Raw genomic sequence first — 20,598 nt, 5'->3', positions numbered from 1 at the left:
CCTTTATTTGTTTGACTCCTTTCTTTATACAATTCAACTATTGTACTGTTCAAATCAGGCTGATGTGGATGGTAATGGAACAATCGACTACATCGAGTTCATCACAGCTACGATGCACAGACATAAGCTGGAAAGAGATGAACATCTGTTTAAGGCATTTCAGTTTTTTGACAAGGATAGCAGTGGGTAAGCCAAGATAATAGTCTTTAGCCACTCATTATTGACTGAATACAGCATTTCCCTTTTACATGCTTAAGGATAGTTGAGAAGTACTGTCTTTTCACTCTAAACTGATGAGAATTGTACTCCTTGTTCTTTGAGTACATTGATCTCCAGCTTAGTGATGTTAGTTCAACTTTTTCATTTTCTGTTAATGTACCAATTATGTGGCATGATGTGATTTTCTCACGCATTAGCATAATTAACTTGTCATTCTTCACTTTAAATGATTTCAGCTATATCACAAGAGATGAACTGGAAACTGCTATGAAGGAGTACGGAATGGGGGATGAGGCCACCATCAAAGAGATAATATCTGAAGTGGACACAGATAATGTAAGTTGGCCTGAATCTAGATTTCAAGGTTCTTATCATCTCTAATGAACTAAGATAGAGGACTTACAAGGTTCTGTTTTATAGGATGGGAGAATCAACTACGAGGAGTTTTGTGCAATGATGAGAAGTGGAACACAACAACAGGTAAAGCTGTTCTAGATCAAGGAAAATGCTGCCTGAGCAGAATTTTTTTCGGACATGAAGACCTCTGCTTAGGATAACAAAAACTGTCGACCATGGGTGTAACGTAACATGGTCTCTTGAGTTCCTGCATGGATCATCTCTTCTTATTCAATGACTTCGAAGGTGATAGGGTTACAGTTTGTGAGGCCTTTTAGTTCAGATTGTTTATAATTTTTGTGTTAATGGATACTTAGTTCTATTATTGGTTTGTCGATCCTTTACTGTATTTGGAAGCTATGGTCATAATTTTCAAATGTACAACAGTTCTTACTGTTTAATCTTGTAAGAATACACTCCTGTGTGTATAGTAATGCTTTACATTTTCAAGTTTAAAATGCTAGTTCTATTACTTCCATCAACGAACAGTCTGCTAATCATACTATTTTCGAGTTATTTCTCCATCTAGGCCGCCAATCTTCTATCAGAATCACATGATATACTCCATTCTTGTGGTCATATGGGTGATGCATTAAGGTCATATTTGCTTATGTAAAGCAATCTTATCTTCATGCTATCCATCTATATTAAATCATTCCTCTTTCATCCGTAGGGCCCCCTGCATGACTTAGAAAAGTCATGTTGGATTATTTAATTGGATGTTTCCTTGGGATGAATAGCACATACGAGTATGGATCTTTAATCATTACAATACATGCATCATACACCCTCCAATCCTTACATACAACAATCCCCCTACCTAGTAACCCCATTCATCTCATGAAAGGTAGACCCCCACAAGAAGCGCATATATCTGCACTACAAACAGAGCTATGATTAACATGGCCACCACCAATTCTTGCCATTCTCTGCTACCACTCATACTGGTTGCAAGAAACAAACCCCAGTAAAGAAAACACACCATCTTATTATCATCCCTCTCACTCTATCTTCTCAGACATGCTAAGAAGAAAAAGTTATCAGTACAGAACTGGCAACATTTCAATGGAGTTTGTTGGCGAGGTTGCACTGCTTTCTGATCTCACCCTTTGTGCCGGTGAGAGGGTTGTTCTCAGAGAGAGTAGTAATGGCTCTAGCAAACTCCTTGAAGAAATAGTCCTGACTCTTGGCCATTTTCTTGACAAAGGGCTTGGTCCTCTTGTCTGTGGCTAATTGGTGATCCACAATCAGCAAACCCTTGTTGTCCAATATGTTTCTGTAGTAATTGTTGTCGAGTTTCATCGGGGTGCCACGGTCGTTCCTCACATACTGCACTGCCTTGGGGTCGGGGATGGCATCCGGGCACTTGTAGAGCATGTGCTCAACATGGGCTGGGTTGAGCGCCGGATCCACTTCTGGGTACAACCGGTGAACCAGCTTGACACAGTGGGTTCTGCCCACACTGTGAGCACCTGTGGGAACAAATCAAATAGTGGAGAATCAGTCGAGAACCTTAACTTCATCAAATTTGACTTATGGATCAATCAATTATATTCAAGAGAAAAAACTTCTTAATATACAAAATTTAAATGTATACCAAGCAAAGCAACAACTCCAGCGGTGTTAATTCCAATATTAGCAAACCGCTCAAGAACAACACTCATGCTCTCATTGTGGTCTGGCAGGTGCTGTTCTAGTATATCTGCTCTGCTTTTTCTACCATCTCTTCGGCCAGTTTTCAGGGGGATGTATGGCCCTCCAAGCTACAAACAATTCAAATCCACATCATGTGATTTTATGGGCAGCTTCGCAGACTCAGTCACGCGACACTTAAAAACAGGATGCTTCAGAGTTCAGGTAAAAGAAACAATCTCAGCATTCCATTAGTGGAAAAGACAAGAATTTCAGTCAGCTACTCAAGCAGGTTTCTCTTTCAACTTTAAAAAATCCACACCGCTTGCAAGAATATGGAAAAATTGTAAAACCTTGAGCATCTTTACCAGAATTTTACAAGGTGTACATACGAATGGCACGACCAGTTCAAGTGAAGAAACAATAGTAGTAAACAACTAAACATGTATGAAAAAACATGCATTTCTGAGAAGCTGAAGCACTGAAAGTGTATAAAACTAATACCGCAACAATGCCATCTCTTGCCGACAAAACAAGAATATCTGAGCAGGAAACCACTCCAGGACACTCCCTCTCTAAAGCTTCTTTGATAGTCTCAATGTACCTAAAATTCCTCATCCCAAAGCTCCTGTCCGTTTCCTTCTCTGACAACATCCTCCTTGTTGAATCCAGCAACAGGGATGCATCACATGACTGTAACACAAAAATAAAACATTACAGTTAACAAGTCTTGAACTATACTGTACAAAGATCAAGAAAGTGGAAAATTCTTGAGCAATGAATATTTACTTCAACGAAGCAGTCATGGAAGATGTTTCTGAGCCAAGAAAAGGCAGTGTTCTTGTGGCGCTTGTAAAGAAGTTGAACTTGTTCTTTGATGATATCTTCAGCCTGAGGGCAGGAGTCCCTGTAGTAGTTCATAACAAGACCAGGGTCCTCATTTTCTGCTATAGCAGAGACTGATGAGAAGTAGAGAATTGCAAGGAAGAAGAAGAGAGTTTTGGAGTTGGAAGACATTATTGCGGTTTTTCTTGCTTTCTACTCAGTAAAGGGACTGTCTGACCCTCTGCAGCACGCACTCTCTCTTGTATCACCTGCTTCCTACTTTAAATAATGAGGAAGATTGGGCTTGGATGCATAATGCTCCTTATTTTGACCTCTGTAACTGTGCACCACTTACTCCTCACCAGACCCTTCGCTGTTTTTACTCTATTATTTCAAACTTTGAGAAACTGATAAAACTTAAAGCGGCCAATTTCCCATTTTCCTTTTTCCTGTTTTTTACATCTCAATTTACCTTAAGTTCTTTCCTTTTAACCATGATTGATAGATGCCAAAAGCTCCAAAAAAGTGGGTAAAAAATTGCACATATATTTTCACAAAAAAAAAAAAAGGAAAAACATATATATAAAGGTTTGATAAGTGAGGCTGAGTGGTCTCAATTCAGTCACCATCACATGTCAGTATAGGCTCTACAAATTATAAAAATGTCATACAGACACTTATTACATAGTATAGAATTTAAATTCATCGTCACAATAGAATTATATATACGTTTATTCTCTTCTATTTCATAGTGAAACAATTGCCTTGAAAACGTTTTAAGTTTCATTACGTTGTGATTGGATTGACCGATTTAAATTTTAAAATTTTAATATTTAAATTTGTTTGCATAATTTAAAATTTAAAAGATTTCAAATAATTCAATTCTAACTTGAAATTATGTCTTGTTGAATATTAATGAGTTTCATATTCTTTTCAAATAGAAGCAACTGAAATAGTTTTTAGAATCTTTCCTTTAAATACAAAATACATGAAACCAAATACACCCTTAGCCGTAACAAGAAAGGAGAGAAAGGTTAAAAGTAGTAGATACATATACGAGCAATATACTCCAACACTACAGGAAAATACTCATCCAAGTGTAGGTGCATAATCAAAGTTTATGAGTGTGGGGATCATCTTGTTTTAGTCAAACTTCTCTTAATTGCTATGCCGATTTAACAGGATGGGTCATGTTTCAATTAATAATATCAACCGGATCTATGCAGCAGATTCTGAAATGGATATTCAAAGCTGCTTTGCCCACCAAAAACACACCCATACAACTTTCTATTACTAACATTCACATAGTATTTATTAAAATAGAGAAATCTTATGCTGGCATCCAAACCAATTGAAGGCCCACCAAACACTATGTACAAATAATGTAGAAACGAAAGAAAGTACCTTCTGCTGCTTCTTTATCAAGGAAAGGTACATTGACTAGTATTATCAGAATTGTCTCTCTCAATCATTACACACTGGCAATAATGCAGCATCGGTTGTGCGCACCTAAAAACATCTATTTGTTATCTTTCTCTTATATGTTTTTGTCCACTCATATTTACCATTTATTCGAAAATATGTTTTGATTTACACGATATTAGGGTACAGGTATTTGCTTTTTCCTCTGCGCGAATTGGAGGGGCGGCGAAGCAGCCGAGGTCCGAGTAATTTGTGGACCGGACCGGGTCACGGAGCTGCCGACACTTTCTCGTTATCCCTACACATATACCACTTTTCAAATGTCATTGTCTAAATAAATCAGTGCTAATCAACGTCACACAAACAGTAGTAAATAACACAGGAATGACGTGCTACATGACTATCGCCTCCACCCACCTCGACCCCCCCAAATTCATTTTATAACATTGATTTGATTGCCTAATTAAATTTAACGTATATGGTCTGAGTGGAGATATGAAATTCGTTTTACATACAAATTAACGTGGCTTTTCGACAGTTCATTAATCAACAAATACACACAGGGCTGCCAAGTCGCAAACTTCCCAAAATTCGGTCTTCTCTCGGAGCACCAGCTCTGTTCCTCGTGCATTAGTTGGCAAGAATCATCAGCCAGCACGCACTTCATTGCTCCAAGAACAAAATTGGAAGAAATTTCTTTCTGCGAGCCAATCGACCTTACCTTTTTGCAGAGAGGCAAGGAATTGAACGCATGACACCATGCGTCAATCCGTTTGTTTGCATTTCACGTCAACTACGAGATGGCGAATATGCGGAGCATACCATTTTACTCTCTCGACATGATCAATTGAAACCTCCCAGGAACGACCTGCAGAGCAGCCATACATCAACACATGCACGAACTAGTAAGTCCTAGATTGTGTGGTTAGTTCCACAGTTCGTCTTCCTTGCAGAAAAATTACATAGACATCAGTGGAGTGTAAGATACCTTCTGATTTCGCAATGTCGGAAATGGATTGAACAACATGCTTTGTCCATAACCCCTCCTCAGTGTCCTTCGCATTCCCATGGATATGCAACATTCCACCCTCATCTCTGCAATTTCAATGTAGCGAGGAAAATTGGAATAAGAAATAGCACCAAGATAGGCAACCCAGCAAAGCGACCAAGAAAGTTGAAACAATGATTTTCATTTTATTTTATTTTTTCCAGACACACCCATCATACTCACGTATCCACCCAAATTTGAACCCAAGACCTTCAAGATCTTGAACTCAATCCACAGGGATGTCCCCTAGTGGAAAGTTGAAACAATGACTCTGGATCTTGAAATGCACACAAGAAAACTGAAGCCTTCTATAGTGTTGTAGACCACAAGAAAAATGCATGGTATTGGTAAATTTTGAAAAAATCATAAGGATAAGTTAACATGAGAGCACACTAGAAGAATTGTTAGATAATCCAAAAGGGTGGGATGCTAAAAAATCTATGAAAGCCAGACAGGAACCTTCAGAGTGATATAGTTCTCGTCCAATATGTATAAGAAAAATATCAGAGTGCCACAGAACATGCTAGGTATTGCTGTTTTTATATCCGTAGTGGATTTCTAGGTATTTCACAGATGATATAATTTATCAGGACACCAGAATTTATATCATGCCAAAATCTATGGAATGGTGGTCAACACACCTTAAGGCTCTGACTGCAGTGACCCAACTACACTCACTTGACGGCAGGAGACCAAGACAGACTCGATCCGCAACTCCCTGTGTCAAATGAAAATTGCTAACAAAATTAAAAACAGCAAGAGCAAATTCTTATGCACAATCTGAGGATCGTTTTAAGATGGAAAATCAACATTATCAAACAGAGCTCATTCTATGATTGCACTATCATGATCACCTTCATGGTCCAACACAGAGTGAAAACATGATGACTATCAAGAATGAAACAGGATTAAAAATTGACAAATTAAGCCATGGAAAACCGGAAAATGAGTTCAAACATTAATAAAAGTAGCAGTCCTTTATACCTTAGGAGCCATAACTCTATTATCCCCTTCCAGCACAACACAACGATCAGCCACAGAATTAGCTTCAAGATTACGACGGATGGCCTCAATAGCATGGGGGTTCCACTCGCAAGCATACACCATCTTGGCATTGGCCCTGATTAGCCACATGACATAAAAGTACAGAGACTGAAGTGCAATAATCAAATACAATAAAGACAGTTTGGGCAGGTTGAAGTAGCACCACAACCTAGAGCTGTAGTGAGGTTATCTGCAATTAGATAAGAAGTGAACACAGCTTTAGGAATAACATACCTCACCAGAAATGGGAGTACAAAATATCCTATACCAGCAAACAAGTCCACAATTACTTGATCTTTGCAATCAAAATGGCCCATGCGCAGCTTCTCAGAAAGATTGCCCCAAGAGAACATGCACTTCGTTGCATCAAAAGAATACACTATGCCATTTTCACGGTGATCAACCCAGCCATTATCTCCAACAAGAATCTCTAACTTGCTGTCTCTTGTTCCAGTTTGTGCAATTCGGCCCTAGATATCATCAGCACACTCCATCAGCAGTCACCTCTTCAACTCTAACCAAATACGATGTTTTCACTAAAGCTTTATCATTATTCTCAAATGGATTTTTAGCTATTGACAAGGAAAAGTTTGATAAGTCCAAATCAATAACTTAGGATGATTTGGTCAAGTTCTAACAGTAGATAAGATGCTGTAATGTAATTGTTTTCCCCCAATGTCAGATCACTGCATCTAAACTTATACCATGCTGATTCAAAGGTGAGTACCTGTGCAGTTCAGATAGGGAGTGAAAGTGCTACAAGTAATTGCAAATATATATTGTATTTTTTTCAATTAGGAACTGGAGGACGCATCATGAAGAAACGGGCTAATATGAGATGAAGTTCTGCATCTGTTACTTACTTGTCGGGCAAGACGACGGGCCCCAAGTGACTCTGCAACAAGAGGCCAAAGCTCCTTTCCAATTGAGTCCCACACTTGATCCTTGAAGGAGAATACAGGGAGCACAATGATATCCCCTAGTCGCTCCCATCTGCTACATATGAGTGCATAATGATAAGAGAGGAGCACATGGAACTGAAATTAAAAACAAATAATAATAGTTTCATGCTCATGATCCTTAAATGATTAAGAAACGACCTTGATGGAAGTTGTTCTAGAAGTTCTGATGGCAGATCATGATGATTCAACAAAGTGGCTACAGCCTCCTTCATCACTTTGAAAGGAGAGATTGGAGTTTTCTTGACTTTCATAACGTTATCCACAATTTTAGTTGCACGACATGTTATTAGAAGATTCATAGCCGCTGAACTGGATGTGTCTTCCAACCAGATCTGCCACGTGGATGGCTTCAAGGACTGAAGATCAGTTAGTGGTTCAAATTTATCTCCCAAGTCCTGTTTATCCTCAAATATAGTGCAGAATCGTTCAGTAATAGGAAGACAGATATGCATGCCATCAGCCTGAGAATAAACCTTCCTGTCAAGATCTAACCACCCGAATTTTTTCAATATGTCCTTCCCCAATTTCGCATATTGTTTTTCTAACCGAAGAACACAAGGCAGGCCTAAATCCAAGCCTCCACTAGCTACCACTGGGTCTTCAAACTCAAACTCTAGGTCATTATCCGCAATAACTTTTTGTTCATTTATATTCTGAGAATATTGAAGGGTATTACTCCTCTGCTCCGTCTGGTAATCCACATGCTTTTCTCCAATAGCTGTAGGTACAGTATTATCACGTAAGGACATTAACTGAAGCAGGTTAATCTTCATTGGTTCACTGAACTTTGTGCCAAATGCATAACATGATGCTCCACCACCAATTATTATCAGATCATCACCAACAACATTGGCTGTGCTTCGTACAAAAAGGCCTTTTTCAATAGACTTTACCACTATATTTTTCCAAGACTCAGACTGAAGGTCAAACAAAGACAATTTCAGATGGTCAACGACGGGGCAGCCCCCAAAAATACCAAGATGGTTAGAATAAATAAACATCAAGTGCGAAAACCTAGCATTTGGTGATGGCCCATTTGTCTTTAGCTTCCTCCAAAGACCTGTTTTGATATCAAAACTGTGCAGATCCCCAAGAGCTTTCTCTCCGTTGTAACCACCAAAGATATATAACTTTGATCCACTTGCATCCATTGAGTGTGAATGACGAGGACCAGGTTGGTCTCCTCGAATTTCTATCTCTGACCACTCGGAGGTGTCTGTGTCAAAGACATACAGTGATGATAAAACTGCATCGTTATCAATCCCACCAAACACATATATCTTTGAACCAACAACAGCTGCAGTATGCCGATGCCTGGGGAACGTAGCATCAAAAAGTGCATTAGAGTGAACATAGCATGCATGATGATATGGATAGTCTTAGCAAACTGAATAGCTACAGGACTTTGTAATAGTTAAGCCATTACCTAGGAGGGAACAAAGTGCCAGCACATCGCAAAAGTTTCCACTCTTTCTTTGCATTATTAAACACCCAAACTTCATTCAATATATTCACTGGGTCGGCTCGGCCGCCAATCACATATATGAAATCTCCTATAACAGACGATGTGTGACCTAATCGTGGAGATGGTGCTCCTGTAGCAGCAATTGTCTCCATAATTCCAGATTCTGTATCAAGAAGCAAGAGGTCATTTCTGCGTGCATGTCTTCCAATGCCTCCAAAGCCACCAAAAATGATAATCTTTTTTTGGTTTAGGGTACATGCAGAATGACCCCACAAGAACAGCCTCTCAACAGGTTCACCAACTACCTCGAGAGCAGACAGACTGATACCCACTACTTCCATGGATCCTGTCAATGATTTAAAGATTTAAACTTCCTGTCACATTAAGGGAAAGGAGTCCTGCAATCACACATGTAGTAGTTTGTAAGAGTAGTACCATTTATTTATAGCAATACCAAAAAGGTGTACAAGTGTAATCTCATGCGGGAGTACATTGTGTGAAATAACATCAGTTTCAGACAAGGCATATGTTCGTATAGATCCCTCTAGAGTGGATATTCCACCCATGACCAGGGCAGAGGAGTGTGCTCAAATAACACCACTTGTGAACAAATAATTACATGCACATAGTGATGCACACAAAATCTTCTACAGCAGATATGTAAACCACATTGATGAGCTTAGTTACTTATTATGTATCTGTATAGATGTTTATCCTCACATCGTTCCTCAAGTAAGCATCCAACTAAGGTTCATAAACCAATCTTTAAGTCAGCGTCAAGAATAAAAAATGATTACACCCATGACACAAATCTCAAACTTGAGAGTAATTATTAGTATCAATTACCATCATCGATGTTATGCTTATGTTTGCTTTCAGAACCCAACTCTGCCTCCAGGTCCTTCACTCCATTCTCCACAAGATTCCCCAAAAATCCAAACTTGTTCGCATCTGCTAATGTTTCAGCAGGGTCGATGTTCATTTCACCATTCACTCGAATCTCATGTCCAGCAAACGAATTATTAATCAGCTTAATAAGAAAAAGATCAGTTCTTTTCCTGTTAGCCCCCATTTTCTCATTAGCAACCTCAACAAGATACTCCACATACTCTGGAGACACCATAAGCCTCTTTGTATCCCCCAGGGGCACTTCCAAACGTATGGAGCACCTTATTGCAATGATGACTCTCTTGCTCACACTCGTAATCCCACTCTCTCTGAACCCACAAGAAATAGCAAGAGAAACCAATGACTGAGCAGCCTCAACATTTTCGCACTCCACGGCTATTATCAATGGTTCAAACCTGAACACAATGCTCTCACTCAGCCTAGGCTCTTCATCCGAATCTCTCTGAGCGGGCGTCGCTGACGGGGGGAAAAGTAGGGTGACCACGGAGGAGGGGTTAACCGGATCGTGTGAGACGAAGAGCCAGGAGCCTCCCCTGGCTTTTTTCTTGGATGCAGAGGGAGAGGCAGTGGGCTGAGAGAGTATAGTGATGCGACCGGAGCAGGAACTGGTGGTGAAGTAAGAGGGATGGGAGTTGATGGCGGTTAACAGAGGGATGATTGGCGCGTCTACGGTGCCTTTGGGGGATTTGTCGGGCGCCGGCGAGTTCATGGCGGCAAGGGCGGCGGACTTCCTCTTTTGAAACTCCATTCTGTGTCACTGTGCAAGTCCAGCTCCAGCGGTGTGGATTGTGGGTTTTGTGCCCTCGGCCTGGGGTTTTGGAGTATAAAATTCACATCATAAATACTTTATTAGATAAAACAATTGTTAACTACTACTACTACTAGTAGTAGTATTCCAGGCCCAAAACTAATACTAGCATTCTAGGCCCAATATTTAAGACACATCTCCAGCCCAAAATAATCATTAATCTCTATAAGCCCAACTACAACCCATGGAAGCCCATTATTTTATATTTTCATTTTCAATATTTAATTTCAAAATTTTCAAACAATTAAATAAAAATATGTTTATTTATATATATATATATATATATATATATTCTAACACATATGTTCCACTAGAAACTCAAATCTGAAATGACAACGCATCAAAACCCTAAGTCAGTCCTCCACTCCATCTCCAAGCTTGTGTATTTAATGAAGTTGCTACAGTTTCAACCCATTCAGGCTTTGTTGATGAATTTTTTTATTGATTGGGATTTCATACACGCCAGCTCTTGGCAGTGTGTTTTTCATTTGGTTACAATTGTTTCTTGAACCACAGCTCCAAATTGGTTCATTATTAGGGTTTTCGAGGCCTTAATTTTTTGGGTTTTCTTACTAGCTTCTACTTCTATGCGATTTTTGTTACGTTTTATTTTTTTTGGAGATAGAAAAGACCGTGCTATGAACTGAGTTTCATCTTTTCTATGTTTTTGGGCTTGTTTTCATCTAAAAGCAGAAATCTTTTTGTCAGAGGCCTTCATTTTGCTAAGCAATCCACACGCCCTAGTGCTGAAGATATAATCTTTAGCGCTGTCTGTGTGAATATAAGGCAGAAGAAATGGAAGTTCTTGGACCAACTGTCTTCGAGTCTCACAAATTCTCTGCTTTCTCGTGTGTTTCTAGAGTTTCAGAGCTCCCCGCAGCTGCTTTTAGAGGTCTACCGAAGAATTGGAGGACAGAAAGCCATCTTGGATTCATTAGAGTCTTGTTGTATTGTGGTACATGCGATGGTGGACCAAAGGAACTATGACGAAGCAGTGTGCTTGATGAAAGAATTGATGATGTCAAAAGGCTATTTGTCTTTAGAGGTTCTGGAAGCCCTAATCAATAGCTTGAGTGTGTGCTCTCCAAGTAATGCTGTTTTTGATGCATTGATTAGGGCTTGTACGCAAACTGGGGCAACTGAGGGTGCATATGGAGTGATTAAGAAATTGAGAATGGAGAACTACTGGGTTTCAATTCATGCATGGAACAATTTCCTGAACCATCTCTTGAAGATAGGTGAGGTTCGGAGGTTTTGGATGGTTTACAGAGAAATGATTTCATATGAGTATTATGAGAATGTGAATACTTTTAATCTGCTAATTTATGCTTTTTGTGAAGAATGTAAATTATCTGAAGCAATTTCTGTGTTCTATAGGATGCTGAAGAGGGGGATTGTGCCTAATGTCATCGGATTCAATATGCTCATTAATGGGGCTTGTAGTGCAGATGACCTCGATTTAGCAGTAAAGCTTCTTGAGAAAATGGGAGCTATGTCGGGAGGCATTGTATCCCCTAATGCAGTTACTTACAATTGTCTCATCAATGGTTACTGCAAGAAAGGCAAACTGGAAATTGCGAAAAGAATTCTAGCTAAAATGATAGAGATGGATGTGAAGCCTAATATAAGGACTTATGCAACACTGATTGATGGGTATTTGAGGAATGGGTATCTAGAGGAGGCATTTAGGCTATGCAATAACATGGTGGAAAGCGGGTTGATCCCTAATGCAGTCATTTATAATTCATTTGTACACTGGCTTTACGTGGAAGGAGATATTGGTGGAGTTGCTTTGTTATTGTCTGATATGATGTTGAAATATATAACCCCTGATCGGTTCACCCATTCTATCATTGCAAAGGGATTATGTAGGAATGGACATGTAAATGAAGCTATAAAGTTCCACAGCTGGTTAGTAGAAAAGAATCTTATGGAAGATGCTTTCCTTCACAATATCCTCATAAATTATCTTTGCAGAATTAATAATACATCTGGAGCCAAACAACTGCTCTGCAGCATGTTTGTTCGTGGTTTAATTCCTGACCAGGTCACATATGGTACCATGATCAATGGATACTGCAAAGCAGGTGAAATGGAAACTGCAGCTAAGGTTTATACCGACATGGTTAAGGTGGGCAAGAATCCAAACTTGGTGATTTTCAATTCCCTTTTAGATGGTTTATGCAAAGAGGAATCTATAGATTGCTCGAGGTTTTTGGTAGATGGGATGAAAAGGATAAATATGTATGACGCTGTCACATATAACACTTTGTTGGATGGCTATTGCCGCGCTGGGATGATCAAAGAGGCATTTGAGTTGTTTACAAGTATGAGAAAAGCAGGCTTCTTGGTAAACAAGGTTACTTATAATATTATGATCAACTTCCTCTGCAAATTTGGATTATTTGAGCATGCTAAGGAACTTGTGAGTATTATGTTCTCACAGGATTTGGCTCCGGATTTTATAACCTACACCACCTTAGTGACAAGCCTTAGCAACAAGGGAAGTTCTGAAGAAGTCGTCAAATTGCATGATTATTTGGTCCTCCAGGGTGTAATCCCAGATAGCCAGACATATGAAGCAATTGTTAGTCCAATTATTAAAGATCTGGCCCATGAGTTTGAGTAAAGCGCGGGTGATCATGGGTGAATATAAGTGTGTTATACATGTACTTGATGTAAAGCCACAATTCTATTCCAATAGAAACCCGATACAGAGATTTTCACTTCCCAACAATCATGCATGTTATGTTGAAAAGAATCGGTGATACCTAATTGCTTCTTTGAAGGGAGGACTTCTTCAGACATTTTCAGAGAATTCTAATGTAGTTAATTGCCAGAGTGTATAAGAAATTCTGTTTTACTAACGTCGTGTTTGATTGCTACTTTGCCTTGAGATACTGGTCGCTTATTCGCAAGGGAACAGTAACCAGATCGTTAACCAACGTACAAAAAAAACGCTAATGAGAAATGATACCTCTTCGAACCCCTATGAACGCATTTTTATATCTTAATCAAGAGCAGATTTAAATCAAAATAGTTACCATTATGGTACGAAACTCCTCCCAAATCAAGGTTTCCTTCCCAACCGCAGCCCTTCAAGTTTGGAAATCCTTATCCTGAAACCTCATCCTACCACACAATCCTCCACCTTTCATTTTTTTCGACTTTCCAGCACCAAGAAAATTCACCCACAAATACCAGCATCAAAAAACAATAGAGATAAGACTGAAAACTAATTCTCTTTCAGACGAACTCACTTGCTCTCTTTTCTTCCTCCATAGCCACCTTTCTGCAGAGCTCAAGAGAGAGGTGCAGAAAACCATGTCTTGCTCGAATATCACAATGTGGGTGTCCTCAAAACCTTCTCTTTCGGACACTTCTGCACTCTCTTCTCGCTCTTTTATCACTCCTTTTCAGCTCCCAAATCCTAGCTCTTCTAGCCCTTCAAGATCATCAACTTCCACCCCCATTCAGTGCGGTCTTCGTGAACTGCGTGACCGTATTGATTCTGTCAAGAACACACAGAAGATCACCGAGGCCATGAAGCTTGTTGCTGCTGCCAAGGTGAGAAGAGCACAAGAAGCTGTGGTTAATGCCAGGCCCTTCTCAGAAACACTTGTTGAAGTTCTCTACAACATCAACGAGCAGCTCCAAACAGAGGATATAGATATCCCTCTGACCAAAGTTAGGCCGGTCAAGAAAGTGGCTCTTGTCGTGGTAACTGGTGATCGTGGCCTCTGCGGTGGATTCAACAATGCAATCATCAAAAAGGCCGAGTCCCGTATCAGAGAACTAAAGGAACTTGGCCTTGATTACACTGTGATCAGTGTTGGTAAAAAGGGTAACTCGTATTTTATTCGTCGACCTTACATTCCTGTGGATAAGTTTCTTGAAGGCAGTTCTCTTCCCACTGCCAAAGAAGCCCAGGTGATAGCCGATGACGTCTTTTCCCTGTTCGTAAGTGAAGAGGTTGATAAAGTTGAGCTTCTCTACACCAAGTTCGTGTCTTTGGTGAAATCTGATCCAGTAATTCACACGTTGCTGCCCTTATCACCAAAAGGAGAAATATGTGATGTGAATGGAATCTGTGTTGATGCAGCAGAAGATGAGTTCTTCAGGCTGACAACAAAGGAAGGCAAGCTAACAGTGGAAAGAGATGTTGTGAGGACCAAAACTGCAGATTTTTCGCCAATCTTGCAATTCGAGCAGGACCCAGTTCAAATTCTTGACGCCCTTCTGCCTCTTTACTTGAACAGTCAAATACTGAGGTCATTGCAGGAATCGCTAGCCAGTGAGCTTGCTGCCAGGATGAGTGCCATGAGCAACGCTACCGATAATGCTGTGGAGTTAAAGAGAACTTTGTCCAGGATCTACAACAGAGAGCGTCAAGCAAAGATTACCGGGGAGATTCTGGAGATCGTTTCTGGAGCCAATGCTTTGGCGTAAGCAAAATGCTAAGTTTCTTGTCTGCACATAACGGTGCTTATCTTCATGTTGATTATAGTTGTTAAGATAGTAGTTTTAGCATAGACAATTTTCATTTGTGACTCTCAACCGCGTATAAATTTTCATGAAAGATGAGGACCAACATTTTATTTTGTAACACAAGGGCCTTACTTACCTTTAATACATATGTTAATTTTTTTAATTCCAACTGTGTTTCATACATTCTCCACCATCAACTTCTCTGAGTCATGTGCTCTTAATCAGTACAACTATAAATTGTATTGCTTGGAGTTGTCTTAGACCCAAATTATCTTCGGAAACTATTAGACGCTGCAATTTTACAAGAATTCTTGGAGATTTAGAAGCTATCATGCCTGATCTTTTGCAATGTGTGAGGTGGGTAGAGCAGCTAGGAAAAATCATGGGAATCCTCCAAACTGTTGTAAAATGTAATCAGGCTATTGTTGAGTATGGAGTTTCTGGAGTAACATTGCACCAACTTAGAAACCATATTTTGCATCTTGTTTAGAGTTCAAGGTTCACTGAAATTTCACTGGGAAGGTTCTGGTGAAATTCACCAAGCAGATTTATGAAGACAGAAACCATTGATAGCTCCAAGAAGATTAATAAACAGATAGCTGCAATTACGTAATAAGCTATTCTCACTGACAGTGATACTGATCCAAACTTTCCAAGTTGCATCAGTAATAACTATGCATCACTTGTACAACATAATAATGGTAAGTTAGTAGTAGTAATAACTAAGGTAGACCCACAGGCGGACAAACATGTCAACTATAAACGACTGCAACTGCTATCTTCAATAATAATTCTATGTTCGTTATTGTATTAACAATAAGTGTCTTCATTCAAAGAGTAAAGCCATCTTCCAATTCTACATCGGAAAGATGGTAAGTGTCCATATCAACATGCAAGGAGCAGAAGAGAGAAGCATGTTATATAGTTACCATATAGTCATGGGCTCGTGGTGATGTACATCTTAATAATCATGACCATTACATGTAAGTCTAGTTTTTTCCAAATGTTTTCTGCACTTTGCTACGTGGACTTCCAGTTTTCAAGATCACGGCATAATGCTGCATCTTTCACAACTTCACACCAGAAAAGCATACTGATCTCAAAGAACAGAACTCATAGTAAAACTCTAGAGGCAAAAAGTTCAGCATTCACTACCTTGAAAACAGGAAGAGCACAGAGCCATAATAAAGCAACATAGACACAAATGGATATAAAACCATGTGAAAGATTAAGACCTTTGGATTGGATGAAATCCCCATTCCTCTCTTCCCGCAGCCTGGCCTGTTTCCACAATCGTAACAGGCTTAAGTATCCATCAAGATGTCATACCTCATTTTCATACATCAAAGACTTTATAAGAATCTTAAAATAATCATAAAGTTGAAACTGCATAAACATGTTCTTGATAAACTATCATATTGATAGAGCTATACCTAGCATACTCTTGCAGGAAAGCACACCAGAAAAGCCTCTTATCAGACTGGTTATTTGGCTGTTCAGATTTCTATCAAAGACTCCAATAGTTCATGATTTGCCTTATTAGTATTGGAACTGTAATGCATAGAAACATAAACAAATAGCAAACCAAACAAGAATCAACAAATCAATACTGATTTAAATAGCAGAAAGCTCCTAGATGCAAAATGCCTCCAACTCAGGAGAAGAATTAGGTTAAAAGAGCTCAGATTCATCAATCCCAATCCATCAATCGTAACAACTGCCTTTAATCAAGGTAATAACAGCATGTCAGATACAATTGCCAAATATGGACCAAAGATTCATGCAGAAACTAGAAATAAGGCGTTGAAACAAGCCAATTATTTCATTTTATTCATCTGAAATTCTTCTACACCTCTTCTGTGTATCAATTACAAGAAAGTAAACCTAGACATAAGAAACCAAAAGGAAAACCCTAAAACTCATTTTTGCAGGTTTTTGATCTACAATTTTGACAACTACAATGAAACGAGGCATCAAGACTGAGTCTCGGAGAAAAATGGCGTGACAGCTATAAGTTTCTTGCGCTGAAGGCACCGCGGATAACTCTTAACCCTCAAATTGAAACACGGAATGCCATCCATGGGCAGTCCAGTGGAATGTGGCTGCGTAAACGCTGAATCTGAACTTGGTTTAAGTTGGCACAGAGCAAGCAGGGTCTGCGCACCAATTTCTTTAGACCTAGCAGTGATCTTCGAGTATCTGAGCTGGGCAAGTGCTCCCGGCTTGAGGTACGTATAAAACGACGGAGTCGGCGATGGTGATCTGAGAATGTTACTTCTAGACCTAGTTTTCATGGTGTGGAGATGCGAGTCTGATCTTAGAGAGAAAAACTGAAAAACTGTCTCAAACCCTAGAGAGAGGGGGAGAGATGGGATGCAAAGTGGTGGGATGAGGGATAGGGTGGACAGATAGGGTTTAAAATAGAGGGATGAGAGGCGGGAAATGGTAGTGGCCGCCAAGAGTAGTGGCGCGGCAGATTTTTAAGTTTAATTTTGGGCTACCGCCTCAGGGCCTTATTTGCGGGGCATCACGCATGGGCATGGGCTTCCCTCTCTCCCTATCCTTTCAAGCGTTGGAATGCAATCAATGTTGCAAATTTTTTTGCTCAACAAGAGCCATCATTTTGTTCCATTTCCGTAATTAGAGTTACTGTTCGTTTTTTTATCTTTTCTGTTATAAACTTAGAGAAATTCTAAATTTATTGACTTATCATTCCTAATATAATATAAAAAAAACAATATATGTATTTTCTTCAAATCACTTTCTTATTCTCTCAAAAAGCTTCTTTTACAAATGAAATACATGATGGTATTTATAAACCACTAAAATTGTGGTTACAAAATACACCCATAACTATTATAATTACAAATCATCATGAGGGATACAAAAGGATATAACATAATCGATATTAAAAATGAATATCAATAGATGTATGTACATATTATATATAATTCCTAGTTCAATTTAAGCACACTTTAATCCGGTACATGCCATTTTTAGATTAGTTTCTAAAATGGACACGTCTAACTCAATTTTTAAAAATTATGCCTCCAATTCACTTATGCCCTCAATTTGTATGTACCTTTTTTAATTACGATGGTGAATAATACTCACAGTCTTACACACACAAAGCTCACATTTGGATGTCAATAACATCATACTCTAATATCACTTGTATGGAATTATTATTGAAAAATCAACTATTGATAATAACCACTGTTAAAAATAATGTTTAAAATCAGTTTATTAATTATGTGGCACGAACAATGTTAACGACATGCTCTGATTGAATATCTATATCCACACTACTTATTAAATGAGATGACTTTACAATAATTAACTTTGGTGTGCCATTGTATACACACATGCTTAATTGCAATTTACCTCATCCGGCTAGCGAAAATGAATAATTTATCCCCGTGATATAAAATATTTATTTAATCCACATGTTATCAGAAATAAAGCAATTTAAGGTGAAAGTTCAAACAAATTTGAAATTACGAATTCGAATCCTATCAGACGCATGTATTTCCTCTTACACGAGTTATGATAATTTATTTATTATTTTTAATCACAATGATATATTAATTGAATTAATTTGTTGTTCGATTTATTAAAATATCGATATAATCATATATGTGAGTACCACTTAAAGAAAAAAAATGTAGATAATCACTCTAAAGAGATTTCTTATGGAAATTTTAGATAAAATAATTATCTAGACCACGACTATAGAGGTTCGCTATGGGGAAAAAAACTATTTATATAGTTTTATAGTTGATTTTTCTTTTGCATTTTTTTATTAGTATTTTATTTTTATTTTTTTCCATTATCTCACTATATTCAATCTTGTTTCTCTTTTATAATTGATTTGGTTTTGATTAATAGATTTGGAGAAAGCCATGATTATGCATAAAATATAGTCCAAATTTAGAATCTAAAAATTTAAAATCCTCTGCAATATTAAATTATCCAAATAAATTCGACGAATTTGTTACTATACTTATTAAAATATTTAATTTCAAATTTATTGATCCAAATACAATATAAGATTAACCACTTTAGTCAATTATAATTAAATAGAATCAATGATTTCAAATCACTGTAGCAGATATTTTGTTCTATATATTTTTTTTATTAATAACAGTAAATAGATTACAATAAATTACTCTATATACTATACAATAATTTTATTAAATTAATATATTAATATAATAATAATAATAAATAAATTATAATAATTCATATAAAATAAAAATGAGCGTTAGACTAATAAGCGAATCGCAATTAAGCAAAGAAACCAACTGAAGGCCGCAGCCGCGCTTCTCTACGGATTCTTCCACTGTATTGAGTCCACGTGGCAATTAAGGATCTTCTTGATTTACTTTCCTTGTGCAAAAACCCTGCACTATGTTTGTTTTCATTTTCAACTTATTTTTGAGACAAGCCAAAACATACCCAATATTTGCCATCATTCAAAAACACCTTATTTAGGTGTTTTTAACTGTTTTAGCATGAAAATATACATATATATATACACACATATATACATAAATATATATAAAAAATGCATGATTTGACAATGAATAGTAATTTTTGTCTCCCAAAATACAACATTAAACATATAATACTTATTTTAAATTATCTCCAAAGGCATGATTTGACAATGAATAGTAATTTTTGTCTCCCAAAATACAACATTAAACATATAATACTTATTTTAAATTATCTCCAAAAACAAATCCAAACATACTTACTATCTCTAACACACACTTATTTATCTTTGTTTTTCTCTCTCTATTTCCACAAAACACAACAAAATACTCAAAAAAACGAATCCAAACATTATGCTGACCTCCCAAATGTAAAAGGAAATCTGTTGCCAAACTGGCATCCACCCCCACCCCATCACCGCCTTTAAAAAACCCACATCAAGATGGTCAACCCCAGTCAAAACAATCGCTAGCCGTTGGATACTCACAGGAGGGGAGCCTATAGTATTATCATATATATATATATATTTGTGTATATATAAAAGGAAAAGATTTATGGTTCAGATTGTTGGGTCCATACCTGAAGTTATCAGAACTTCAAGGAACTACTATCTCAGCACTGCCCGCCTCAATTCTCGATATTTCTTGTTTAATATTTCCGATGATTATATTACATTATTGTAATATCCTCTGAGATATGATCAAGAGAGAGAGGGAGAGATCCGAGGGGGATGTTTCTGGGTGATTTTCTGTGAGAAGTGAAAACTGCACTCTTCCTTCCATCGTACTAGTTTATTTTAGAGATAGAGAAGGATGGAGGTTCCCTTGCCACTGCAGCGGACAGTGCTGAGTGAGAGAACCCAGTCGAAGATCAAGCCGTTTCTTGG

At 38.1% G+C, this 20,598-nt stretch overlaps 6 protein-coding genes across 7 annotated transcripts in view; 4 read left to right on the top strand and 2 right to left on the bottom strand.

Moving 5' to 3' along the window:
- The window catches only part of LOC105175346 (calcium-dependent protein kinase), a 4,677-nt gene extending 3,580 nt beyond the window's left edge, over positions 1-1,097 (top strand). The window contains exons 6-8 of the mRNA XM_011097765.2: positions 59-186; positions 456-555; positions 640-1,097. Of these exons, the coding sequence (XP_011096067.1) occupies positions 59-186; positions 456-555; positions 640-714 (303 nt within the window). The 3' untranslated portion in view covers positions 715-1,097. The remainder of the gene's footprint in view (positions 1-58; positions 187-455; positions 556-639) is intronic.
- On the bottom strand, positions 1,349-3,355 carry LOC105175345 (peroxidase 42-like). The gene is made up of 4 exons (XM_011097764.2): positions 3,037-3,355; positions 2,752-2,940; positions 2,213-2,378; positions 1,349-2,087 (listed from the first exon to the last, which is right to left on the bottom strand). Exons 1-4 carry the CDS (start codon positions 3,262-3,264, stop codon positions 1,678-1,680), a joined length of 993 nt encoding a protein of 330 aa, XP_011096066.1. The 5' UTR covers positions 3,265-3,355; the 3' UTR covers positions 1,349-1,677.
- Positions 5,233-10,746, bottom strand: LOC105175344 (tRNA wybutosine-synthesizing protein 2/3/4). The gene is made up of 9 exons (XM_011097763.2): positions 9,860-10,746; positions 8,975-9,359; positions 7,687-8,862; positions 7,450-7,579; positions 6,821-7,056; positions 6,527-6,662; positions 6,184-6,260; positions 5,483-5,589; positions 5,233-5,362 (listed from the first exon to the last, which is right to left on the bottom strand). Exons 1-9 carry the CDS (start codon positions 10,668-10,670, stop codon positions 5,259-5,261), a joined length of 3,162 nt encoding a protein of 1,053 aa, XP_011096065.1. The 5' UTR covers positions 10,671-10,746; the 3' UTR covers positions 5,233-5,258.
- LOC105175343 (pentatricopeptide repeat-containing protein At1g11710, mitochondrial) lies at positions 11,048-13,559 on the top strand. Of its 2 annotated transcripts, none has more exons than XM_020698337.1 (2): positions 11,048-13,080; positions 13,177-13,559. In XM_020698337.1, exons 1-2 carry the CDS (start codon positions 11,392-11,394, stop codon positions 13,357-13,359), a joined length of 1,872 nt encoding a protein of 623 aa, XP_020553996.1. In that variant the 5' UTR covers positions 11,048-11,391; the 3' UTR covers positions 13,360-13,559. The 2 variants fall into 2 exon arrangements, with proteins under 2 accessions (XP_020553996.1, XP_020553997.1); XM_020698338.1 differs by having other exon boundaries at positions 11,787-11,968; positions 12,108-13,550.
- Positions 13,912-15,387, top strand: LOC105175342 (ATP synthase gamma chain, chloroplastic). Its single transcript, XM_011097761.2, has one exon. It carries the CDS (start codon positions 14,055-14,057, stop codon positions 15,177-15,179), a length of 1,125 nt encoding a protein of 374 aa, XP_011096063.1. The 5' UTR covers positions 13,912-14,054; the 3' UTR covers positions 15,180-15,387.
- The window catches only part of LOC105175341 (starch synthase 3, chloroplastic/amyloplastic), a gene marked incomplete in the record, with an annotated part of 12,530 nt that continues 12,198 nt past the window's right edge, over positions 20,267-20,598 (top strand). The window contains 1 exon segment of the mRNA XM_011097759.2: positions 20,267-20,598. Coding sequence (XP_011096061.1) covers positions 20,525-20,598 — 74 coding nt within the window.

The sequence above is a fragment of the Sesamum indicum genome, linkage group LG12, assembly GCF_000512975.1.
Source record: "Sesamum indicum cultivar Zhongzhi No. 13 linkage group LG12, S_indicum_v1.0, whole genome shotgun sequence".
Taxonomy (NCBI): domain Eukaryota; kingdom Viridiplantae; phylum Streptophyta; class Magnoliopsida; order Lamiales; family Pedaliaceae; genus Sesamum; species Sesamum indicum.
The sequence above is the reverse complement of the archived record's forward strand: the minus strand, read 5'-3'. Positions and strand labels throughout refer to the sequence as shown.